The 26,803-nt window shown below is 36.7% G+C and overlaps 1 protein-coding gene across 3 annotated transcripts in view; it reads left to right on the plus strand.

Moving 5' to 3' along the window:
• The window catches only part of SEC24B (SEC24 homolog B, COPII coat complex component), a 38,490-nt gene that overhangs the window by 709 nt on the left and 10,978 nt on the right, over positions 1-26,803 (plus strand). Inside the window, exons 2-13 of one of the 3 annotated variants that reach the window (XM_071742680.1) lie at positions 3,425-4,126; positions 9,507-9,692; positions 14,855-14,959; positions 18,428-18,508; positions 20,374-20,555; positions 21,060-21,244; positions 22,414-22,516; positions 23,429-23,555; positions 24,161-24,270; positions 25,204-25,316; positions 26,121-26,239; positions 26,587-26,642. In XM_071742680.1, coding sequence (XP_071598781.1) covers positions 3,425-4,126; positions 9,507-9,692; positions 14,855-14,959; positions 18,428-18,508; positions 20,374-20,555; positions 21,060-21,244; positions 22,414-22,516; positions 23,429-23,555; positions 24,161-24,270; positions 25,204-25,316; positions 26,121-26,239; positions 26,587-26,642 — 2,069 coding nt within the window. The remainder of the gene's footprint in view (positions 1-3,424; positions 4,127-9,506; positions 9,693-14,854; positions 14,960-18,427; positions 18,509-20,373; positions 20,556-21,059; positions 21,245-22,413; positions 22,517-23,428; positions 23,556-24,160; positions 24,271-25,203; positions 25,317-26,120; positions 26,240-26,586; positions 26,643-26,803) is intronic. The other 2 variants (XM_071742681.1, XM_071742682.1) reach the window with 2 other exon arrangements.

The following is a 26,803-nucleotide window of genomic DNA, read 5'->3' on the forward strand; positions in this document are numbered from 1 at the left end:
AAAGCGAGGGAAAGGGTCTGGGGGTACCCACCGCCTTCTCTCGGCGAATCGGGAGCCGCTCCGGGTTGTGGCTCCCGCTTTGGTGCCTTTCGGGAGTGCTCCGGAGGCCAAGGCACCTCCAGGCCTGGGTTCTGGCGGTTCTGCGGGAAATGGGCCGAAGCCCACGTAGTTTGTAGCTGGGAGAGTCCTTACGAGCTAAGGATAACTGTTTATCAACTTGAACGTAGTAGGCGTTCACACGACTGGATCTTTAGCTTGAGTAAACAAGCTTGGACCAGTGAAATGTGGGTCACTGAAAAGCGAATAGAAGTCTCAAATTTCCGACTTGCTTTTTTTTTTTTTTTTTTTTTTTTTTTTTCAGATGGAGAGGTATTGAGGCTCACTTGAATGTAAATTAGAAAAAGGAGCATGCTTCATTTTAAATTGGTGTGCTATAAAATCCCTGCTTGATTAATACACCTCGTTAACTTTTCCGGGTGACTGTATAATCTTTGTCCTCACCTAATCATAGTTTGGTATCTAAATTGGGCCTCTTTTTCGGATGGGCTTTTATATCCTACTGTTAAACCCTTTATTTGTAGTCAGCCGATTTTGTGCCTCTGTGTTTTTTTACTGCAGAGATCAGTACACAGCATAACAACCTCTAAAATTTTTTACCCACTGATATTTTTCATGTCCAGAAGGAGTAGTTTGGTGATAAGCACTTGCATGCCTGTAAAGTAGGTTTTGATAGAATTTGCAGATAAAGCAAAAGTCACTGAGATGAATCAACCTGAACTTAAAAAAAAAAACTTTTTTACAGTAAAGGCAGCAGAGCACTGGGACAGGCAGCCCTTTCTCTGCTTTCTCTGTCTTTTTAAAACCCACCTCCATGCCATCCTGTGCTCCCTGCTCAGGATTCTGCAGGTCAACCTACTGGCAGGCTCTCCAAAGGTCCCTTCCAAGGCCTAGCATTCTGTGATTCTTTGGATGAAAAGGAAAGTAATTAAATGGTAGGTTTTAGGGCAATACTGGTGCCTCAGATCTCTCCAGGCTTTAGTATTGTAATGCTGAGTTTTATCAGTATTATTCAGAAAATACTGATTTTTTTTTTTTTTTTTTTTTTTTTTTTTTTAATGGTGTTTAATAAAAACTGCCATTATCGGGAAAAGAGCTACTACAGTGTCACTACTGTGGAAGCACTTTTCACAGAAACAAATAGAAACTCACGTTGTATGTTGTGGTTTTTCAACTGGATGAAACAGTAACTTTAAAGAGGGTCATTACTGTCTGTTATTTTAATTTACTTAATTAATTAGCTCTGTGTTGCTAATACTCTTTAAGAACAGCTTGTAGACCATTTATTTTCCCTGAAATACTTTTTCTTTATACACTCTTTGGTAATAGCCCTGAATTTTTATTGTGTAGCTTGCTAGCTACTCAACTTTGGCTTCTGTGTGCCTGAAGAGAACTTGCAGAGATGTCCATATGATAATTTTTATGCAAGAACTTTTTAATCTGTCATTCTGTGTCATTCTGCAGCAGTATGCCACAATTGTTACATTCGTGTCTCTGTCTTCTTTCAGTACTCATCTGCTGGAGTTGTAACACAGGATTTGAGGCTTCTTTTTTATTTTTTTTTTTTTTACATCCTAAAAGTAGGGGATATAGAGGGAAATTGTATCAGAAAAAGGCTGCTCCTGTCCAATCGAAATTAAGTTTCACACAGAAAGTTATCATTGCTTTTATAGTTGAATTTTATGTCATTATAATGGATTTAAAATGTAAGATACTTAAGTCAATACAGCTGTTCCTATATCAGCTTTAAGAAAACACCATTGCATCCTTTCAGATGTTTAGAGTGCTCAGTGTTTTGTTTTCACAAAATGAGGATGTTTTGAGTAAAACTTTGAAGTTGCTGAAATCTGATGAAAGAGGAGCTGTTACGGGTTTGTTTTTTATGGTTTTTTTGGGGTTTTTTGTTTTTTAGAAAGTAAGCAACCTGTTGCATGTACAGTGATATTAAAAAGAATTTTAAGTTTTGGTTTTTGCCTGGTCCAAAGACCAAGTCCAGTTGAGACCCCTGGAGACAAACTTCAGTATAACTTTAGTGGCTTTTTTACATACAGTTCATCTGAGTAAAGTGTTTCAAGTTTAGGATGTGGCTTTGTATCTGATTGGAAAATTACCTGTTTCCTAATTTCAGCATAGTAGAATATTTCTTGTTTAATCAGTACTGTGAGAGATGATGAATTTTTCCAGTAGCAATGCAGGACTTCAGTGCTAGCAGTGTACTGAAATACAATGCTGGGAAGATAAAAGGTGAGGTATAAATGGGGGAACTGTGGTAGGTGAAAGGATGTTAAACATTACAGAAGATTAACAGGTGTTCTTTATTATCAAGGGGACAGAAAACTTCAGATAATGGGAATAATCTTTCATCTGTTATAGTAAAACTTGTTTGCAAAAGACAAGGAGTTTGAAATTAAAAAATAGTAATTTTTTTGTATGTTGGATATGTCTTTCATAGAGAGGACTTAATGGAATTTATATTCTTGGATACTCATGTATAGTTTTAAACTTATAAATGTGTCCACTTAAAAATGTAAATGAAGATGATGGGAATTCTGTAAGGTAGAGACTGATTGTATTGGTAGTTTAATCTGTATAGTGTGTGTTTTTAAATCAGAGCTAAATACTGCAAAACTTTGCAGTAGATGGTTTGAGATGCAACCTTTATTTAGAAGTCAGGTGCTTCTAAACCAGTTTCTAAATTATACCTTCTCAGTTTATTCCACATATTTTAGTAGAAGAAGTGCATGTTCTTTAGAGAAAGCATCTTTTCTTGGCATCTTAAACAACATAACAGCTTAAAGCAATAAGCATTGTCAGACCTAAATTATTGGTGTTTTTTTTTTAATTTGGTCATTTATACTGAAAAAGCAGGCCCAAAGTCTGCTGGAGTTCACATAGCTGCTAAGCACTTACTCAGAATCACTTTCCTTTAAGGGAGAATAAACTGCATATTTATACTTTGACAAACATCCTTTGACTGCAGCTTTTAATTTTCCATGTTCAGTTAGTTTCTTTAAGGCATACTGCTGTATTTAGATACTTAAAACCATCAGTTTGGTGCTTACTGTTGTTTACTGTTTGTTTAAATATGAACTGTTAAAAATACTGAAAATGCAAATGTGAGGCATGCAGACTTGGCAAGAAAGCCTCTTTTGGAAGTGGAAGCAATCAAGCTTTTTGTTACTTCTGGGTGAGTGTTTGCAAATTACTTCAAATGTTGTATTTGACAATCATACTCTTTCTGCTGATGGAAATTACTGCAAAGTTGTGACAGAAAGCAAGGAGAAGCTAATTGTTTGTCAGCTAGAGTAAGCAGGGCACTGCTAGCAGATGCACCTTTAATATCTGTGACATTTTCTCTGTGTTTCAGGTCCTGTGCAGAATTGGATGCACTTACCCTCTGGCTATGGCTCACATCCTCCAAGCTATAGTGCACCCTCAGGACACTATTCCCAAGTGCCCAGTAAAGCTGCTGCTTCCCATTTGGATGACCAGTACCGAGCCAGTTACTACCCTCCTTACTATTCAGCACCAGCACAAAATGCTTTGACACCTTCTGTGGCTACCAGTGTGTTGCATACACAGGAATCACAGCAGTTTTACCACAAAACTACTCCCCAGACAGTGGGGTCAGCTGAAGGACCTACCCAAGGAGCAATATCATCTGCATCCTACTTGATCACCAGTGCTCAGCAGTCATATTCAGCATTTGGTAATCACTACAGCACTTCTGTCAGCTCTTCAGTTGCATCTCAGGGATTTCCCCTTAATTCTGATCACTACACCATGCCCGTGGTTTCTGGTGCCATGTATCCTCATGTTTCCTACCCTGTGGCTGCTGGCAGTGTCTATGGGCAGGCATTTACCTCTCAGAGCCTGCCTGCTGTTGGACAGTTCAAAGAGACAAATACCTTTTCTACCCAGAGTACATCAGTACCTCATTCACTTCAACAACGTGTTCCAGTGGGATATAATTCCACAATATCAAATGTTTCTGCCCAGCCTGTCCAGGACAACCTCAGCAGGAATCTCACTGGGTCGGTTGCTAAAGTAAACAACCAAATAAATACAGGTATGGTATTATTTGAAGCTTAGTGAGCTTCCAGGTATGTCTGGGAAACACCAGAAATGGTGTTGATTGTTCAGTATATGAAATTCTGTACTATAATTCTGAATTCTGTCCTTAATCATTCTTGGAACTATTCACATCTGGTTACCACAGTAGCAGCTAACTGCTGACATTTTTCTGGTAAGAGATAAAAAAGATACACTATTTGCCATCTCCATGGTCTTATTTTGCTGTTTTTTTTCATACAAGTGGTCTAGGGAATTTTTTTCATGTGGTTCTGACAGAATGTGTAGTTTCTGAAATATGTCTGTTAATCACAAGGGAGCCTTTTTCCTTTTCTGTCTGGAGAATAAGTCATGATTCACATTTTACCTAAGTTAACATGCATGCACTCTTCTCCAGAAAGTTCAGAAAAAGCAGAAGCTTACATGGATTTGGAGGCAATAAATAATATTTTTGATAAGCATTTTAATGAAAGAGCAATTTTGGTGATTTTAGATGATTTTTGTAAGAAGCAACTTGAGGTTTTTAGCAGGGGTTTAGCTGCAGAGAATAAAGTTGCTAAGGTGCCCACAGAGTAACTCAGTCTTTGCCAGTAGCTGCTGCTTCTCAGTCATGGGAAAACTTAAATGTATAGATCAGACAGTGCTTGGTAGGAAGAGTGGAAAAGATTAGAGATGTGGGAGTGCCTCCACATTAAACTTCTTATGGAGGAAAACACTTTTCCTTTGTATAATGGTAATTTTCTGACTTCATGCAGCTGATGCAGTTGTGACTGGTAAGCTGTGGTTTTCTTTTTCTGATTGGATATTAGAGAATGCTTCTGTTTCTATACCAGATATTTCAAATTATAGTTTAACACTGGAATGATTTTAGGACTTCTTGTAGCAGAGGTTGTTTAAGACCAAGGATTAATGAAAGAATGTGGGTTTGATTATGGTGAAGCTTTGCCTAGGAAAGCCAACAAAGCTTAAATCAAGGTCATTCCATCCATACTAAGGTTGAGTTTAGTTCCAGTGTTGCTTTTTTCCCCAAAAGATTAGGATGCAGAGTGTCCTGCTAGTAGTTTGAATTAGAACTACTTTGTCAGGAGTAGTTTGAAAAGTTTGAGAGATGCTCTGTGCCATTTTCTGGACTATTTCACAAACATGAAACAAAATAAGGTTTAACAAAGAAAAATAGGACCTTCTGAAGTTCATGGCATTTCGAGGCTGAGAATGAAAATGAATTTTTCAAGGGATTAAAGGTTTAAAACTCTGCCCCCCAAACATTGATACTGTTGAGCACAGAATCCATAGGTTGTCTTGGGAGAATGCAAGTAACATTCCAGAACAGTAAGATTTGCAGGAGTAATGTGAAAGTGACTTGTTATTCTTTCACATTGTTATTGTTTTAATTACATAAGCTTTTAATTTAAATGCCTGTTAATTTTATTCCCTTTGAGGATGTTTTGAAATACATTATTTGTTTATAACAATCCCTTTTTATGACTAAGAGTTGTTTTAAAGATGAAAGTGGAGCTGACTCAACTTTGAAGAGCAGTGTGATCACTGGATAGTCTTACTTCTGAACCATCCAGTGCTGCTTTTAAGGGAGTGATTATTACAAGTCTTTCAAGAAAAACTAGTAATATTACACTTGAATTTCAAACAGATGATGACAGAAGTGGTTGTGGTAGTGATGTGTAATAGGTACACACTTTGCAGTTATGAAAATAAACACTAAAGCATTTTTTCTGTTACACTTGATTAATATTGCAGTACTTGGTTTGTTTGCTGGGCTGTAGACATAATTACTTAAGCCACATTCACACTCTTTCTGAATTTGTAAAGATTCTGAGATAAGAATTCTCTGAGATAATTCTAGAATTCAGCATCTTTGGCTAAAAGATATTAAAAACTCGATTGCTACAATTGCCCAAACAATAAAAGACTGCAGATAATTGGTCATGGCATAATTAATTTACTTTTTGGGACATGGATATGCTTTCTAAATTTCCCAGTGCAGTCTTATTCTCATATGGAGGCATTTGATACATAGTATTCTAGTTATCTGCAGCCTTTAAAAAAAAGGAGTTGGATCTTTTCATTTGCTATTTCTCCTACATCCTTGGAAAGTGTCAGAGTACAACACACAAGGAATTTGATGATGAACTAATGGTAACAAGGAATTTTTCTGCATGTTTCATCCTCTGGGAAGGAAACTGGTAGTCAACAGGTGCAGTCTATTCAGAGTTCTGTGCATGCTTTTTAGCCAAATTGCTTGAAAAAATTTAAGATATACTGTCATTTCTAAGTGTGCTTTCTGACACTGTTCATGTAAAGAAATTTTAATACAATACCCAACCATTAGAGTGCCAATAAGACAGTTGGCTGGCACTGTTGCTGTGCTGTGAAAGAGGTCTCCTCACAATCCTTAAATCCTACAAATAAGCAAATCTTAGCTGTCATTCAGGGTGCTGCTTAACATATTTTTCAATAGCAGTTTTCTGCAGCCAGGGAATGCTGAGAGCTCTCTGTGATGAAAATGAAACAGTGTCTATATGTAAGAATGCCATGCTTTTAATAAAAGGTGTGGTTTTAAACAGAAAACTTGGTCTTGCATTCAGAAGTCTGGTGATTTCTGAATTGTTTTCTGTGTCAATCAGCCAAGTCCTAAGCATTTCACTTCAACTGGAATTTTAAATAAACCAATTTCTGTAGACCCTTGGAAAACCTCTAAAATGCTCTACCTATTGAGACGAAACCCCTCAGCTACTCTTTGTCAAGTACCGAGTACACAGAACTGTAACAAAATCTTTTTTTGAAACTTTGTTATCTGCTGTGTGAAATCCCTCAAGTATTTTCAGGGAAGTTTGCTGAATTCAGAGGCATCTTTGCCTAGAAGTCAACCTGTTTCGATTAATAATACCTAGTGAGAATAATTTTCTTGCTTTAGGAAGTATAAATAATATAGAATTAAATTATTTAATGCTACATTTTTTTGTTTGGTTGGTTTAGACTAATTTTATTTAGCAAAAATGTCCTGTTATACTTCTAAATTCTGTATTTCAGCTGAACAGTGTTGATACAAATCTGTCCAGAATCAGAGTTATGCTGTGTAAATAACACACTCTAATATTATTTAGGCTTTTAGTCTTTCTAGGTCAGTAGCTTTCCTTAATATTTTTCCAGCTTGTTTCAGCTGAAATCAGCACACATTGATATTTCTTGGTGCTTTCCAGTCAATGTGGATGTCAGCCAGGATGCCCAGATTTTATAGGACTCCTTGAAGAGAGTGAAATAGAGAATTTCTGCAGGTGTAGGGGTTCCTTTGCTTCCTGGATGTTGTCTTCTCTCTGGTAAGAATAGGTGGTCCACTTGAGCAGAAGACACTTTAATTTCTTTATCTCATGCACATACTTCCCCTCATGTCAGATCAGGATCTAAAGTCCTTGCTGCCCCAGTTCCATAGGAATGTAGGCTATAATCCTGTAAATCTGCTAATATAGGTGGGGTTGGAAAAAGGGGAAGGGCTGCAGCTGAAATACAGCAAGTCAGGGATAGAGGATGCTTGGTTGAAAACAAAGCAACAGGGAAATAGTAAATCTCTCAGTAGGAATTGTTATATTTTGGGGGAAGCAGGGGGCAGGAAATCAAGATGATCAAATTGGAAATAAAGTAAAAATAAAGTCACAGGAGATAGGAAAATTATGCATTACACTGCTAATTTGCAGAGCTCTGTGGACTCTTTCTGTAACATAGCTCCTTGCAGTGCATGGCTTCTGTAACTGATATACTGGGGCATTTTTAGTGCAAGAGATGTAATGGTTGAAAGGCAGAAGAGGAAACCTGAGAGCATGGTAAAGATGAGAAGAGTGGAAGGTGAAAAACAAAGCACTGGCCCTTGTGATTGGCTTTGATATTTATTGCAGCCTGACAGAGGTCTTGGCTTCTTGTGGCGTTGGGTTTTGGGCTTGTCTTGAATAAGTTGATGGGAAACCTTGTCCTCTGAATTACTGCTCAGTCCAGCTTTGTTTTGAGCTAAAATACAGCATGCTAAATTGATCAGTACTTGTATGATTATGTGACTTTCTTACTGGCCAGAAATTAGGAAAATGGATAGCATAATTACCATGATTGTAGATTGCCTCGTGTGATGATAGCTACTACTTTTGAAAGATAACTCTCCAGTTGTTTCCTTTGGTTTTAGGTAGTTATGGCTTTTAAAAAATAATTCAGCAGAGAAAGCTTAACATGTGATTCTGGAGGTTGGATTTTTGTACAGAGAAAAAATGATGCTGTTTTATTGCTGAGTTTAAAAAACATTTTGTTACCTACATGTAAAGGATCCAGATAATTTTGGAGGATATTTGGAGTAACTTTTGCTGGAGAATAGATATTAATACTTGGCAAGAAGGTATTAGATCTTTAGCTAATCTAGGAGTAAAGGAAGCCTCAACTCCCCCATAAAATCTTTTTAGATACCAAGTCCATTATTTAAGGAAAAGTCAGGGACCATATGAACTGCACTGCTACATAAATATATATATGTACAGGAGAAGCAAAGTTAATAGTACATGTGCATCCTAAACTGAATTCTGTAATTTAAATAAGTACTCTGTAAATAGAGTGAGTTTTGTTCTTGCTTAACTTCTGTGTTTGTTTACCAAGTAGTACTGGTCAAACCATTTCCTTTCTGTTCTCATTTTTAGCCATTTGGACTATCAGCTTGTTTAAGAAGGAATCATAATATGAATTTTTTTCCCCCATTTATAAGCAGAGTGACCCTCTTAAAGGGTAACTTAATTGAAGTTATATTGTCCTTATCTAACAGAAATTTCAACTGGACTGTGTTAAATCTCTCAAAGCAGTAATCTGACTTTTTAAAGCAGATTATATCTAGTCCAGATGTTTAAAACACATCAGAAGTTCTCTGGAATACTCAGGATTGTCTGAAACAGATTGTTTGGAATTTGGTCTCATAACTGACTACCAAAAATCACAAAATGCCAGCCCAGTGAGGGAGGTAGAATACTGGTCTGCTCCCCAGCTGGCTATCAGGTTTTCTTCCAAAGGGGGAATATTGAGAGGGAGCTACCCTGCATGAACTGCATTCTGCTGATCTGGGAAGAGGGACCTGTGAAAGAATGGAGTTACGGGAATGAATCAAAATAGTTTCTGCTTAATCTTGATTTTACTACATCATGTTTTCTTTTTTTTTTTCTGTTGGTTTTCAGAGCAGTTTGTTCATTTTAACTTTAAAGGTATTCAATTTTCCATATGTTCTTCCTTAAATTTCTCTCTTGGAAACGTTCTATTGCTTTTGTAGGTGTTGTGAAATCAAATGTCATTGTGTAAACGTGCAAAACCAAAGCATTCCTGCTCTCTGCTGTTGTTTTTAGGTGGCACTGATTCTTCACAGCCCGTGCACTCTGTGAGCCAGAGCATTCCATATACAAAGTCTGGTGCTGGAACATCATCTTCCCCTGCTGTGACCTCCTCAGTAAGGACACCTGCTCCAAGCCTTTCCTCACAGCCACCACCTTCACCTGCTCTGACACAGTCACCAGAGTCAGCCCTTCAAGAAGGTACTAAAAGGGGGTGGGGAAATACAGAGCTATACCCTGCTCCACAGGCACATATGAATGCTGGAAGCTTTGTTGCTGCTTTTCTGCACTTGTTTGGAATACACCTCTTGCATCTCATCAGGTTCCCTTAGTGTTTTGTATCACCTCTGTTCTAGCTTCTCTTATCTCTTTGATTTCCTTTGACAAAGTGTCTTGTTTGTCTTGGCAGTCTTAAATGTCTCTTCCACAAAAAGCCCTTCTCTCTTCTAAAAAGTGGCTCACCATTTTAACTTACTGGAAGACAGTCTTAAAAGAAGCTCTTGAAGTCAGCCTATCCTGAAAAATCAGGGGTAAACTACCAGTATGCTCATTCTAGCACTGGGAAACAGAGCATGTTTGAGGATTAAATTCAGGCTGATAGAGTTGTTTTTTCATTCCCTAGCTTTAAGCTCCCATGGAAAACTGCTGCAGTTCTTGTGGTAGAACAGAGGAGTTCTTGTATAAGCTCTTTCCTCTTCTGATGCTGATAGCTTCTTGACAAAGAATCAGCTGGGTCTTAACCCTTCTTCAGCCATGTTAATTCTGCCCTGATGTTTTGACTTGTCTCTTGACTGTAGCATGTTTCTGTATCTGGTATTCCAAATCTAATGTACTGCACTGATTCTGTGTGTGTGTGTGTGTGTGTTTTCTCTTGGTAATTTCAGAAAAATTCAGAAAAATCAATATGTAAGGTATAAGTAGGGATTAACTTTGTCCAGAGCACTGTAGTATCTCTAGTATTTAAAATAATTCTTAAAAGCCTGGTGTATGACTAGATATCATGTTTCTTATTCTTTAGTTTCAAAGTCCTCTGAAATAAATGCATAAGTTTTCCCTGTGCCTCCATTCCCTCCTTTTTCTGGCGAGTGGAGAATGTAAAGAAAAAACTTCTGTGGATCAAGTGTGCCATTTTAAGGAAAATAATAAATTTTTGCAACTGTACTTGGTTCTTACACAGTTTTACAGGTGATTTTGGAACTGTGTAGGATTTTTGCTCTAGACTTGTACTTGCTAGGAAAAAACATTACTTCATCTTCCAAAGAAACTGCGTGACCATATTTCTGATAAAAAAGAGAGGAACATTTTAGCTGTTTACTGTGCTTGCTTTTTGTGATGGGTATTTTCTTGCAGTGCTTCCTGTGTGATGTCTGAGCACTTGGTACATTACAAATCACTGCAGTCACTGCTGAACTCTTCACAAAATTCAAATAGTTCCATCATCAAACTTCAAACTAAGGCAAATGGGCAGCTGAATGAGTACAACAGCAGTGAAACATATATACCTATATTGGTGTATATGTTCTATATGTTGGTATATATGTGTATATATATAAAAAGAAATATATATATATATATATATATAAAGATAAGTTGTCAGGAGTATATTGATATCAATATAATCAGTGATAAGTCCATGTACACCTCATCACATGTGTATGTTTCTGTGTTGAGATATGAACATTAAAAGACTTCAAACTCTTCCCCCAGTTTCTTCTGAGGAGTCTGAAGTGCATAATATATTCTTCCAGTATCTTTTTATCAACAATTATCTGTGATAACTTCACACATAATTAACCTGCTGAAAAAATCCAACATATATACTGAATGTTTGTCTGGCCATTTAGAATTCTAAGTGAGTTTCTGATGCAGAGATTAAATAGGCTGATTTTTTTCCTACAGAGTAGTGTTGTCTACATAAAAGCATTCTGGAAAACCTGTGTGAATTAACTTTGAAAGCAGATTTCATTGTTTTAAGCTCCAATGTGGGTGTTCCTATACAGAATTAAAATATGTTAATTGTTTACTTGGCTATGTTCTAACAAGTCAAAAAACTTAAAATATATTAAACCCTATTTAATCTTACATAAATCTTGCATAAATATCCGTAAAGTTAATGCAGATAAACAGCATCCTAGAGGTGAACTTTGAAAATGTTTGGCCTGACTGGAAGTTATTTGTTGGCTTCCCTAGGTTCTGTGTTGATGAGAGGAGCTGATGAGTAAATGAAGATAATTTAAAGAGTTTAAGAACAGGGAGGAGAAGGCTTCATTTTGTACAAACTACTGTGTGTAATATCAACATCTTAATGCTGTAGTAAAATAATTGAAACTAAGAGGGTTATGGTAGAGAGCCATTTGTAGAACTTCAGAATATAGTTTATTTTTGCATGTGCTTATTTAATTTTTTTTTTGGTGGGGCCTCCATTATGAAACTTAAACTGCATAAAATATATGCTTTGCTTTTTAAAGTCTTTCATGGTATAAGTGATTGTACTTAAAGTACCTAAATAGTTGATTTATTCCATAGGCAAACGAGTTCTTATCTCAGTTTATTCTTCCATGTCCTCCCACCCACATTTGTTGCTGTAAAATCCAGTGGGATAAAGCCCTGGTGTGGTATTTTTATATTACAGGTCCACTGGTAGCAGGGTTTAGAAATCCCAGTCCAAGAAAATTGCAGCTATTTAGATTACATGGTTCCATGTGAAGACAGACCTATGAAGTAATCTCACTCAGTGAATTATTTCAAAGTAAGCTTTTGCAGTTTTAAGAATATTAGACTTCAACATTATTGGCAGCTCTGGAAAAGGTACTGAGCAGAACTGGGTTGTCACAACAGAAATCATGATAAGGCACATGGTGTTTGCAGCCACACAAATGTCCTTCAGTTTCTTGCTCCCCTCTACTGGCAGCACTGCAGTGCAGTAAACTGGAAGCTTCTCCACCTGAGAATTATGTTTTAAATTAGTTTATTTTCATCCAGATCAGTTCCCAGATTGTTTTTGTGGCTGGGCAGTTGTGCTAGCACAATACAGGAGCATCCTGAAGTCACAAGTGTGTAGAACTGCTGGCAAACCAGGAAAATAAAATTACAGAAATTCATAAGGCTGGTAAGAGTCAAACCAGCCCTGTCTCAATAGGATACTTGGTGATGTAGCTCATGGTTACTGCATTTCTCTATCACTAGAGTATTTTTAAATCTCTTTTTTTTTATATTGTTTCTGAAGACGTGCATCCTTTATGTATGTGAGCAGTGACTGGAAAAGGGGAGTTTTAGCAGTAGGAGGTTGCTTGTTTTCCAAAAAACATACCAAATGTTGTAAAGTAGCATTAATGGAGTGACTAATTCAATCTTTCTCTCATCTGCCCATGCTTGGAATTTTTGCATTGCCATGACTTTTCCAGGTATATTTGCTTGCTTTTTTTCCTGTGTATGTTGTGTTTGTTACAGGTCTGCCTCTGCCCATCTTTTACTTTGCATCTCTGTGTTGCAGTGCATCTCTTCTTTCTCATCCTGACTTTTTTTCCCTTTTACTTGCACGTCAATTATTTTGGGTTGTTTTTTCTCCTCCCCAATAATGCACTTGTTCTGTCTTATTTCTCAGTAGCTCTCTCAAGCCTGAGAAAAGGCATGTTCTCCTTGGCTGAAGGGTGGTTTTGCACAGAGAATGTTTTTCTTGTATCTTTCTTATCAAGTGTATCCAGTAGCCATCATAAAAGATGGGTCTGTGAATCACTTGAGTTAGTCCTGTGTTTTAGCATCGTGGAGAAACTGAAGCATTGTACCTCATCTGCTCTTGGGTTGATTCTTGCCTTCATCATTGTGATTATTTTTCTTGTGGAGAAACTATTGGAATTGTAGGAGTGTCAATGCACTTCATAGGGTGAAATAGTGCCAGTCTCTGCTTGCTCTGACCTTTGTATAAAAATTCAGCTTCTAAAGAATTTTTTGCGATAGTTTTGCTTTGTTTTCTTTACTTCCAGTATTCCACTCTTCACCTTGACTCTGTTTTTTAAGTGAAATTGAAGTTTTCCCCTTGGGTTCATTTGCTAAGCCTTTTTAAGAAGCCATGAAACTAACAGCTTTTTTAGCCCACATTTAAATAAAATAAAGGTTGATATAGTTGATTTAAGTTGTGGATGAGGGGATTGTTAATTACCATTATGGTTTCAGATTATATATAGCTTAGAACATTTCTGTAGTGTTTTAAAGTGTTAAAATAAAGAACTATTGTCATGGTTCCAAAGTGCTGCTACAGGGAAAAAAAAGCCCAAACTCTCCAGGGTCTGAAAAATTTGGAAGAGTTTTGAAGAATAAGGATATTTTCTTGCAATAGCTAAAAGAGAATCAGTGGTCACTTGCATTTATTTAGGATGTCTCATCCTGACTACAGGAATATTTAAAATCCTTGTAACCTGCCACGTGGCAAGAGAAACTTAAGATACCTTCGAGGTGCTAAAATTGCATGAATAATGAGTAATGTAGGAAACTAATTATAAGCCATTGCTGCATGCTTTTCTCTTTTTGAAAATGGAGTATGTATGTGCTGTGTTTGTGTATATTTCACATATGTTTAGAGTAGAACATTAGAACAAAGAACTGTAAGAACAAAACAAAAACACAACAAAAATGACCCACAACCAAAAAACTTCAGAGGTTATGGTTTGGAGGTGACAGTGGTAACAGTTGTTGTCACCAGATCTGAAAAGTGAGTAGTGTATTTAAGTGCTTAAATATAGGTCTGTAAGCCTGAATTTAGGCACTATTTTAGGTGTAAGACCAACCAAGTTGTCAGGCTTACCTAGCTTCATTTTCACTGAGTGTGAAGGTGTGTTTGTACTCTCACATGGTGCAGCAGCAATGCATTTCATTAATATCTGACAGCATCCAGAAGTTCAAAATGAATTATCCCTGTCTTAAAAGGAGCATGCGTGCCAGGCAAAAGTTTGTTCATGTTTTCATAACCCAGTTTGGACTTACCTGGAAAGGAACAAGTTAGTTTCAATATATTATCCTCCAAAAGTATTGCAGTGGACAGAGATTTTCTATGTATATATTTAATATCCATGTTTAAATTCCTCGTGTACCTCCACGTTCACACACACGTATGTAAAATTCCCTGCTGATTTCCATGTGCTACTTACACTTTGCTAACCTAGCCCACTAAAAACTGCTTCTGCTGCTCATATAGTTCATGTAGAAACTAAAGTTCTGTAGCCTAGGGTTGTAGGCTTAACTTTCTGCATGTTGGGATTTTCTCTAGAATGGCTAATTTCTCTCACTTTTAATGCAATGATTTGAGACTTTCGTTTCTCATCTTTCTGTCTGTCTGACTCTTTGTGTTTGTGCTTTCCACTTCACAGGCATGCAGTATGGTGGATATGTTAATAATCAAGCTAGCTCTGCACCAGCTCCCTTGTCATCAAGTTCAGATGATGAGGAAGAGGATGAGGAGGATGAGGAAGCAGGTTGGCTTTAGCTTTACACCAGTATCTTGTTCTCTTCCTACTCAAGTTTTGTTCCGTATTTCCATCCCCTGAAGCTTTCTTTTCCTTTAAGACAGAAATATCACTTTGACTCATCACGTATCAAGTTAACTAGAAATTTCCCAGTTGTTATTTATATAATAAACAAAAAGGTGTTTTGTAGGGGTCAGCAAACAGTCTTTTTATTTGTCATCTTCATGCCAGAGGTTTTATGTATCTAACAAAGTATTATTCACAACTTACAAGACTCATATTCTTAATATTTTGATTTGCAGTCAATTTTAACTTCTAAACTGAAGATAGGACTAGGACTTGGGCTGGTAATTGCATATGTTAATCAGCTAGATGCCATTTGTGTTGTTACATTGAACAGTGTTTGCCTTGTTTTCCATTTTACGTACAGGGAACGCTTAAAATTAAGGTAGTAAAATAAATATTGAAAGGTAATAGGTGCTTTTTAAGGTAGTAAATTAATCTTTGCTGCTTTTTTTGTTCCTCCTTCTAAAGTGTCTCTGTGGTTAGGCACATAAGTTCAGTTTTAACCTGCTTGCCTTATGGGAAACTAAAAATTTTGCTTTTTTTTTTTTTTAAGAAGCTGTTCTGAGAGATCAAAATGTTATGTACTTGGTTGCAAGGATTCTGCCTGTATTTTGTCAGAATTGCCTAATTTTAGTTTTTCTCACCTCCTTAGTTTCTTGAATGGTAATTTTATATGCGAGTGATAAAAATGTAAAAAGCTTTTTGAGATTAAACATTAGGTATTAATATAGATATTCATTATTTTCATATTAATATGCATACCTTGTGTTGATACACTACTCCCATTTTCACATGCTGTCTTTAAGTATTAATTTGGATGGCAGACTTTTGTAACTTTTGCTTTAAACTTGTAATTCACACTGTAACTGGGCAGATAAAAATCAGTGCCAGGCAATGCTGAACTTTATTAAAGTAATCATAAAATCAGAAGACTTTGAAAATAGCTTAGTGTGCTCTAAGCAGGCATTTTCATCTGAAGATAACTTTCAGCCAGAGCATGACAGTATTTGCAAACTGCAATAATATCAGTATAAGTGATATTATTAACCCCACCCTTAGTGGAGCGTAAGTATTAGGAAACTTTGCATGTCCTGTGTAATTCTTACTATTTCAGATTACTGGTTCAGTTTCTTTACTTTCTTAGACTTCACATGGCAACAACCCCTTCAGTCTTTCAACAGGCTTGAGTGTTCAATTATGCAAAGTGACTGTTGAATTAACATCTTTATAAATCTGAGGATACTTCCTCACTTTAGATACCAGTTTTTTTCCTAATGCTATGGCTGTGATGAGACTTGACCAGCTGAAAAACAATTTTACTTTGGGATATAAGGTTTGTGTTGGCTGTTGTGATGCAGCTGCTCTTTGAACTTTGCATTCTAAAGAGGGTGCTAAAAGAGGAAGGAGATCATTTGGTGGGTGTGGTTTTTGTTTGGTTTTGTTGTGGGGCTACCTACAGAATTATCTACAGGTAGTTATCCTCTTTGCCTAATCCCATGCCAAGGTTTCTGTCAAATGACACATTGGAATTTTCCTTCTTTTATCAGCTGCAACCTTTGTCTCCTTACTTTGTTCACTAAACCTGACAGAGAGAAATTTTTCATACACCCTGCCACCTTTCTACCAAGTTCTGTACTTGTGTAAAGCTTGTAGCCTCTGAGCTCTCCTTCTGTTTAAATTTCTCTCTGTGAAATTTATCTTACACACCCAGGTTTAATGCATAGGCTACCTAATTAATAAACATCCTCTTTTATGCCCTGCCACCAGGAGTTAATGCAAATCCTGAACAGATACCATAGACAGGTTTCCAGCTCAGACTGTGCCAGTGGCTTTACAAAAAAAACAGATGCTGGACATAAAGTTGCTTATATTTGTGTACCTTAGTTGTTGTTTTTTGTGGTTTTTTTGTCTCTTTTTAGTGGTTATATCTTTAGCTATGTCACCAAAATGGCAAAATCTAAAGTTAGACTTGTAAAATAATTACCTAACTGTAAAAGCATAAGTATTACTTTTGTACAAGCAGTATTTTGTAATATTTTTTCTTCATAAAACCTTTTTTTTGTCTTTGTAACATTTTCTTTATCTTATTATACCAAACTGAGCTGCTGTAGCTCACCTTAGGCATAGGAAAACTCATTTAATTTTGTGGAAGTTCTTTTGTTTTTTATTGATTGGTAATCTGAGATTTCCATTCCACATGTGATGAGCTTTGAGTTTGAAGCTACTTCTGGTCTGCAGAAAACTGGACAACTCATTTTTTGAGTCAAGTATTTATTTTCCAGTGAAGAGGGAACATAATTCTTTTAATTCTTGAAGTGAGGTCATGTTTCTGTATGTGGGAAATCTTAACTGAAAGGGGAAGAAATCTTAAATGTTCCACCCTTGAAGTTCTCTATTAAAATACATTCAGCTTCACAATGGAATGTGGGATTAGAGTTTATCTTTGATAGTTAAACAATATCACTGAACCTCTTCTGACTCTCTTCTGCCACAAGTGTTACATATGTAACTGTCTGGTTTGATTTCTTTGAGTATACTTTTTGTTTTCTGTTGCACTTCATGTCTTGAGGTGTTTGAGGAGCAGATACATTTAGCCTTTATGGCTATTTTTCTTTTGGAATTAATTATATATAAAATGCCATTGGAAGAAAGGGTTTTAAACATGGTTTTGTTTGCAGTGCTTTGCAGGAAGATATTTAAGTTACCTGCATAGAGTGAACTAAAAATTAGGCATTAAGAAGTCTCTTCACAACTACCTGTGTGTCCCTGTGGCTTTTTTACTCTGGCTACTTAACTTTTCCAGAGTTACTGCTTGCTGTACCAAGAGTACCTGTTTCTTCTGGCTGAAGCTGAAACCTCTTGTCAGTGTTCATTGGAAAATAGAAACTTTCAGTTGGAAACAAAACAAAACAAGCTCTGAATTATAGCAGCACAGAAAGGAGGAAAGATTGAAATACTTGAGAGTTTTGCTTGGAGGTGGGGATGGTACCTAAGAACTCTGGAGACAATGGGAATCTTCTCTTGTTTGGAGTTATAGAGACCATGTTAAAGACAGTGGACATTGCCTCAGTTGATGTAGTCTAGAAAAAACTTTTGGTTTGATAGAAAAATACTTTTTATTTAAGGAAACAACCTTTTTCTTTGTTTTTGTCAAAATCCATTGCTTTTCTCTCTTGCTGGGCATGTGCTTGTTTCTCTTCTAATATGTAAATTGTTTTTCTCTTCCTCCCCCTCCTCTTTGCAGTGGTGATAGCTTTCAAGTTTTAGGGCTGAACTTTTGTTTGGTTTGGTTTTTCCCAGGATCTTTCTTTGACAGTTTCTTAGCAAAAGTTTTAGAAATTCTCACTCTCCTATTTCTCAAAAATTTGCTATTTCTGACGTACCTAACTTTAAACTATTTTCCTCCCCCAGCAATTGATAGTTCCTCAACTACAAGCAGTGCCTCTCCTGTTCTGAACAATTATGATGCACTGGAAGGAGGTGGCTATCCAGGTAAGCCATTTATCACATGTTACTGCTGAATTGCTTGTTTAAAGACTTAAATGTTTATGTTTTGGGTTTTTTTTTTCTGTTTCTGGTGTTGTTTAACATGTAGGTGAAAGGAAACACCTGTGAAAGGAGTGAGAGAGATCATCAGGGAGAACATACCTTGCCTTATCAATGACTTTTCAGTTTAAACACTAAAGTTGGACTGACAATTTAATGAAATTTACCTGTATCAGAAGTCATACTTCCCATTGTAATATTGAGTGTAATGCTGAAAGGATGCTCTGGGTGAAAACAGTCACCTTGCTCTGGTTTCTACTGCATACCTGAGTATAGACATCAGCTGACATCCCACTGGAGATGTTCTCAATGAATTTATGAGCTATTACCTCAGTCTTGAAGTCTGTAGAGCTTTCATATTGAGAGCAGGAGGAAAAGACATTGGTCAGTGTAGGTTTGTTAGCCAATATTTTAAATAACTGGATTATCTGGGGGGCCTTCCCTGGCATTGCTCTGCTTCCTGCATGAAATCAATCAAGTGGCCAGCAGGTCCAGGGAAGGGATTCTGCCCCTGTGCTCAGCCCTGGTGGGGCCACAGCTTGAGTCCTGTGTCCAGTTCTGGGCCCCTCAGCTCAGGAAGGAGATTGAGGTGCTGGAGCAGGTCCAGAGAAGAGCAAGGAGGCTGTGAAGGGATCCAGCACAAGTCCTGTGAGGAAGGGCTGAGGGAGCTGGGGGTGTTGAGGCTGGAGAAGAGGAGGCTCAGGGGAGACCTCATCACTCTCTACAACTCCCTGAAAGGAGGTTGGAGCCAGGGGGGGGTTGGGCTCTTTTCCCAGGCAACTCTCAGCAAGACAAGAGGGCACAAGAGGTCTCAAGTTGTGCCAGGGGAGGTTTAGGTTGGACATTAGAAAGAACTTCTTTACTGAGAGGGTGATCAGCCATTGGAATGGGCTGCCCAGGGAAGGGGTGGATTCTCCATCCCTGGAGATATTTCAAAAGAGCCTGGATGTGGCACTCAGTGCCATGGGCTGGGAACTGCAGTGGGAGTGGATCAAGGGTTGGACTTGATGATCTCTGAGGTCCCTTCCAACCCAGCCCATTCTATGATTCTATGATTCTGTGTGCCAGTATTGCTGCCCACATAGCTCAAGCTGTAAGGGTAGCAGAGGACATGGCTTCAGGATTACAAGTCCTGACTTGTCACTAATGACTAACCCTTTAGGTTCTGCTGAAGACATGTTCTAAACATAATTTTGTTGGTTTCTTCACCTGCTGCTTTTCCTGGTGGATTATACCAAGCTTAAATTCCTCTGAAACTGGGCTTGAATTTGTAGACCTTTGTAAAGAGTAGTTTTGTGTCTTTACAACTGTTATAAATTTAGATCTTTGTGTTACTTTGTTAGCCTTAAAAATAGTGGGACCAAACTGTGCTGCAGGCATATACATGAGGGGCTGCATTACTTGAAGAAAAGCACTATGTCTACTTTTTGGGAGTTCTGTTGCCTTATGCTTTAAAAGTATAGGTATTATTTATATGTAGTTGAGGAGAAACTAGGCATGAGTAGTCTCTTTGTGGTTTGTATCAAGTGCAACTTTTGGAATAAAAAATTATTCTATGGGGGTTCTATTTCTTTGGTCATATGACATTTTAAGGTCTTTTGTTAGTAGTTATACAAGTCTGTGGTCATCTTCCTATGCATCAGCATAATTATCAGCATAATTGCAATAATCCTCCTTTGGTCTGTGCAAATAAACAACTTGATGGATAATGTAAAGCTTATTCCTGGACAAAGTGTTGTTTGTTGAGCATCCAGGAGTTTACATTTAAACTAATAAAGAAATAGTAAGTAGATTTCTTTTTGTCCTTCCAGAGACACGTTCAGTGACCAGTAGCCCAGTTCCTGCTCCAGCAGTCCCCCAGACATCAAAAGCTTCTAAACCCTTTGGCTATGGCTACCCAACACTGCAGCCTGGCTACCAAAATGCAGCCCCACCTGCTCCTGTGCAGCCCAGTAACCTGGGACACCATCCTGGGTTTCAGCACTATCCACAGGTGTGTATTTTTAATTTAAAAGTGACTTCAGGAAGTAACTCCACTGGAAAAGTCTTTAGGAAGAGATTTTGCTGTGAAATCTTCAGTCCTTCACTATTTTCAAACTCAGCTGAGCAAAGTTCTGAGCAACATCCCCCAACTTAGATGTTTGCCTTGCTTGAGGTTGGATGACCAAGCCTCAGAAGTGCCTTTTTTCTCCTTTTCCAAAGTGTTTTGCTTTAATTTAAAAACAAATATATAAAACCAGTTTCTGTAACTTGGAAAAGTTACATTGTAACATTGGGTGGAAGGGTGTGTGGAAGTGTTTTATTTCTGACTTGCAGTGTTGTGTTTTGTCATGAATTTGAATTTTGTCCCATGTTACCTATGAGAAAGATGTGCCACATTTGTCTAAGCATTTTAAAATTTCTCCCATACAGCTCTTTTTGGTTTTTTTGAGTTGTTATTTAAATGTGATTGTGTTTATCCACTTGCAATGCTCTTGCTTTTTTTTTTTTTTTTCAGCAATATCCAAGTGTGAACCAGCTCTCCTCTTCCTTAGGAGGGTTAAGTCTACAGCATTCTCAGCAGCCAGAAAGCTTGAGACCAGTCAACCTTACACAAGATAGAAATATTTTGCCTGTGTCTTCAGTTCCAGCACCTGTGCCTAACTTGAATTCTGATCTTAGGAAATTAAACTGCAGTCCAGAGTAAGTTTTCTGTGTCTAGATCAGCATCTTACACTTTGCAGAGACTAAAGATTTTTTTTAGTGTCAAAAAATGTCTGAACTGACTCTTGACTTTGAAATCTCTGTGATAAGCTAATAAAATCCCTTCCACCTCAACATAAGTTTATCTTCTTCATCCTTACACAAATGCTCAAACTGTCCTGCTATCAGAATACATTATGTGCAATTTGAGTGTAGCTCACTTACTAAAACATTAAGAAACCTGCTGAATCTTTGACTTTTTATCCATCTAAAAAAAATATAAACACCTGATGTTATGCAGTACATTGCATAGAATATTTTTGTAATATTGCATAGGATTTTTTCCCAGAAAATTATGGTGATCATGCCTAAACACACTGAGTAAACTGAGTGTGTTTTATGGAGGTAATCCTGAGGTATCCTTTTGCCTCCATATAACATGAAGACTGTCCCCAGTCAAGTACAGGAAGTACTTTTAACATGAAGACAGTCCAAGTCCCAAGGAGTCCCAAACAGACTTTTCTCTCACCCAAAGATCTTAATTCTAATTCCAGAGGTTTTATTCATTGCCCCAAATTAACACAGTTTACTGCTCTTGTGACAATGCATGGTCCCATCAGAAAACAGAAAACTGGGGGTCTTGAAGTTCTTATGCTGTCTTTGGACAGCACTGTGTGTGCATTGGGGTGTTTTTGTGATCTTTATTTATCCAGAAGTCCATCCTCCACTTTAAATACACAGAAGAAAAGATTTTGATTCTCTCAGTATTTGTGATCTTTGTGATTTATTGCTTTCTTAGATAGCTATTACTTTCTAAAAACTAGTGAATATTGTATTCTTCCTTTGGTTCCTTTACCCAAAAATCTATATAGTTAATTAAAAACCAGTTTACATTAAGCATTGTTCCTAAAGCAGTTTTATTGCTTAATAAATATATAGTTCATTTTGGTATGCTTGCATGGCTGAACCTGGGGAGCAGGGAAATATTTTTTTGTTTCTTCATGAGGCTTTTTTAACCTCTTTGATGCATTATTTTTTGAATTAAATCACCTTTGTGAAACAGGATAATTCTGAATTTCAAAGTTCTTTAAAATCAGATTTCTTTAAAACAATGTTTTTAACATCTTTTAAGCTTTCATTCTTAACATAAAGTTTTTCTTTCCTTTCAGCTCATTTCGATGTACACTGACAAATATTCCCCAGACACAGGCTTTGTTAAACAAAGCTAAACTTCCTCTAGGTTTGTTGCTACATCCTTTCAGAGACCTAACGGTAAAGTGCCTGAATTTTTTCTTTCCATTTATGTATTTAATATGTGCCTTTTTAATTTTTCATTCACACAACAAAATACAATCTATAAAATATAACTATGTCTTCTACTTGTGTTAAATTTCACCATTTGCAACTTAAAGAAGAGAGGAAAAAAAAGCCTTCAAGTTGCTGCTTCATTGAAATTAATGAGAAAGCTCTGGATAAATCCTTTGTAAATTTTTCCTTATTGTTGGAAGTCTTTGCCTGTGGTTCTCTGAAGCTCTGAATTATGTTTGTGGGGCTCAGAACTGTCAGATACCTCTTGAAAAGTTGTTTCCAGTGCCTTCTTGAAGAGAGGTGCTCCCTGTCCTGAGTGTGCATGCTCATATCATGCATCTGATGTTATGGATGTATTGCTGGCATGATAGATGCTGTCAATAAGAGGTAGCACAATGTAAGATTAAAGCTCTAATCATAACTGTTAAACAGCTTCTCTCCATCTAATTTATTTGTGTATATGTAAAGAGTTAAATAACTTGTCTGTTATGGTATCTTTTTGTATAATGTGTGCTCCTTGTGTAAAGTTTACTACCTGGCTAATTCTTCAACCCAAAGTTTTCTTGTCTTTCACAATTCCTCCTGCCACAGTAGCTGTGTTGTTGTAAATGTGGAATTTAAAGTAATTTAATGAAAAATATTAGGAGATCTTTGAGTTTGGATTAAGACAGTTAATTGTTATTTCTGCTCATTTTAAAGGGGGAGGGTATTTTTAATAGGCATGATTACTCTTTCTGAAAATGAGCTAAAAAGATAAAAGGAAAAACAATAGAATATTTAGTCTTAATGAAGCTTTCATACACTGAAATGCACAGTAATGTTTTCCACTAAAGGTGTTGTGTACCTTTGTTACAGCTTTCTCTTGTTTCTTTTTAGCAATTACCAGTAATAACATCAAGCACAATAGTAAGATGCAGATCCTGCAGGACATATATCAACCCTTTTGTTTCTTTTATTGATCAGAGGAGGTGGAAATGCAATCTGTGCTACAGAGTTAATGATGGTAAGTTTATTAGCAGGAGATGCTGGCATTTATAAAATTATATCATCATATATCTGCCCATGGGATACTTCAGATGAAAATAATGCCAGTGTTCTTAAGATGTTTTTTGAAATCTCTGGGTTGTAAGTCAGATGTGCTGGCCATTTCCTGAAACAAAAATTTGCTTTGCAATTTTCTGGGAGATGAAGAAAATGTAATCATCCCAGTCACTTGTATAACATCATCAATTTACTCAGCTTGGTTGCTGTGGCAGTGTGCAAGTGGAAACATGGTGACAAACACTGTCTGCAATCCCAGACAGTTTATGAGAAACAGTGAAATTGTAGCTGCTTGTTGTGAAATCCTCTATTTGCATCAGTGACTTGAAGTTTGGCTTAGTAATTGGGGCTATATTGCTGATTTTAATACAACTTTTTTGTTTCCAGTTACTTAACTATGGTGTTGCTTGGTATGCTTGAAATGTTCCTTTTGTTTTATGTGCCTTGAATGTGAATTTTTTTCTATTGTTAGTGATAATTGAAGTATGTCTGGATTGGTTTGCTTTTAGCTGTCATAATGGTTTTTATTTGCTGAAAAATATATATTTTTTGTGGGTTTTTTAATAGTTCCTGAAGAATTTATGTATAATCCTCTGACACGATCCTATGGAGAGCCTCACAAAAGGCCAGAGGTCCAGAACTCTACAGTAGAATTCATTGCTTCCTCAGACTATATGGTAAAAAAAAGTTTTCATGGCAACTTAATAGCAATTGCATGTTAACATAAATGCATTTAAAATGAATGTTGCATATTCCTTCAGTGGTGTGCATTGATTTTCCTGCTCAGATCCTCTTAACAGCCAGGAATAGCTGAAATTCATTTTTATTTTGAGTTCTGGCAAATGTAAATATTCAGAGGCTTGCCAGCTGAAGGCAGCTGCAGTGTGTGTGGTCATTAGTCTGGTTTGAGTCTGATGCACTGCAGTTTCTGTCTCCTTTGTCTGGAACAGGTTTGAAAGACCAGTGATGGAATAATGAGATAATTAATTTGGTTCCAAATTTTTAGTTAGTAATTGTGACAGGAACAATTCTAACTAGCTGGGAATCAACCTACAATTGCTCTGGTAGTCTTGAAAAAGGAAAGCCTGGGAAAAAGCCCTGCTCATAATGACACTGTTAACAGCAAAACCAAATTTTTCTCTTGTCTTTGAATTGGAACCCTGTGGCCAAGGCATTTGACAGTGAATAAATTCAGCTTCTTGTTTGACTGGAAAAAGGATGTAGGGAGGATATTTTAACCCCATTTAATGGATTGCATTGCCCACATACTGGAAGAAAGTGGTTTTTTGAAGAGGGGATTCCATATCTGGCACCTGAGAGCCACGTTTGAGTTGAGAGTTGGAAGGAGAAATGAAAAAACCCAATTTTTTTCTGAAGCATAACATGCTCTGCTTTTTAGAAGTGGTGGTTATTAATTAACCTCTGGGAATGGTGTTTCAGCCTTCCTAGATGACTCTTAGTAAATCCATTTTATTTTATTGCATAATGTATGCCTTGCATTCTTCTAAGTATTCCTTTTTCCCACATCCCTTTCTAATGACTGATCGTTTAAAACATTTATTTATATATGATTTTTGAACCTTTTTTTTATTATTTTTTTTACTTTGTAGCTTCGTCCTCCTCAGCCTGCGGTATATTTATTTGTTTTAGATGTGTCTCATAATGCAGTGGAGGCTGGATATTTGGCAATAGTCTGCCAGTCATTGCTGGAAAACCTAGACAAGTAAGAATATAAATAACCTTTTTAAATGAGATACTGTGTTATTATGAACTATTATTAGCTATCTTAGCATTTTGCATAAAACTTACATAAAATGTTTAAATTTTATGTCCCTAAAGGACAGAAGTTCTGTTGCCTAAGATTCTGTCAACAGAGTACTGAAAACATGCTATATTATTTTAAGAAAATTAATAAAATTTCATGTTAACTCCATAGGAAAGTCAGTACATGCAATTAATTTATATACCAAAAATGTAAAACCAATATTTGCTTATATTGCTTTTGTTTGCCATCATGCTTCTAAGCACTTGCTGATGTTTTGTTTTTCATTTGAGAAGTCCCATTTAGTTTTTCTTTTTGTATTTTTAATGCCATACAAAGAAATACGGTCCATGTAAGAAATAAGCATGTTGCATTTTAGAAACAGTGGATTGTGGTTTAGATTTCTGAGTACTTTGTAACTAGATTAGTAAATGGAGTTTTTGATTTATAAAAAAGCAGAATGTGCTGTTTTCTGTTAAATAACTGATAAGACTATGTTCTTTCATGTGTCAATCTAATGTTTTAATATCCTTATTAAGTTCTGTCATGGAACAAAACATCAATAATTAGTGAGTCCTCATCTGTAACACTTATCCCAGCTTTTCAGATAATATTGAAGAAATATTACATTTGTTCATATTTCAGATCTCCTTTCTTTTACTCTGCCTTCTTAGCTGAGACTCTGCTAATATCAGCAGGAGCTCTGTGTGTGTGTGTCTTGAGAAAGAAATTTCAGGCTTAATAGTTTATTTTTTAATGCTTCAGGCTGCCTGGAGACTCGAGAACAAGAATAGGGTTCATAACCTTTGACAGCACTGTTCAGTTTTACAACTTGCAAGAAGGTTTGTCTCAGCCTCAGATGCTGATTGTCTCAGATATTGATGGTAAGTAAAAATGGAAACTAAATTTTTGAAAAGCTTTTTTTCCCATATAAGAATCTCTCAGGTGTCCTGGTTTTAGCTCGATGTTATTGAACGTAGAGGGAATATAATTTTGAAAATAATCTTGCACTAACTACTGAGAAGGAGTTGTTTAAGAAGTGAAATTGAAATGTTACTTTTGCTTTGATAAAAGAACCTTTGTTCTGATGAACAGACTTTATTATTCCCTCTAATACATATATCAGAAAAGTAGGTTGTATATCATGGTATATAGAGTCAGTGGAATGTTTTGTTCTATTCTAATGTTATTTTTATCTTTAATAAAATGCTTGTTTCTGTTCTCCCTCCAGATATTTTCCTACCCACACCAGATAGTTTACTTGTAAACCTCCATGAAAGCAGAGAGGTATGATTGTTCAAACTATCTCATTAATATTTAATATTCAAAGTAGAGGTTCTTTTTACACCTTGAACTCAATCCAGTCTTCATAGTCTGACATTCCAATGCTACTTTTTAATTACAGAAGTACTACATGCTGCTTGTTTGATAAATCATTGTTTTAAAAA

Source organism: Heliangelus exortis, chromosome 4 (assembly GCF_036169615.1).
Source record: "Heliangelus exortis chromosome 4, bHelExo1.hap1, whole genome shotgun sequence".
Lineage (NCBI taxonomy): Eukaryota > Metazoa > Chordata > Aves > Apodiformes > Trochilidae > Heliangelus > Heliangelus exortis.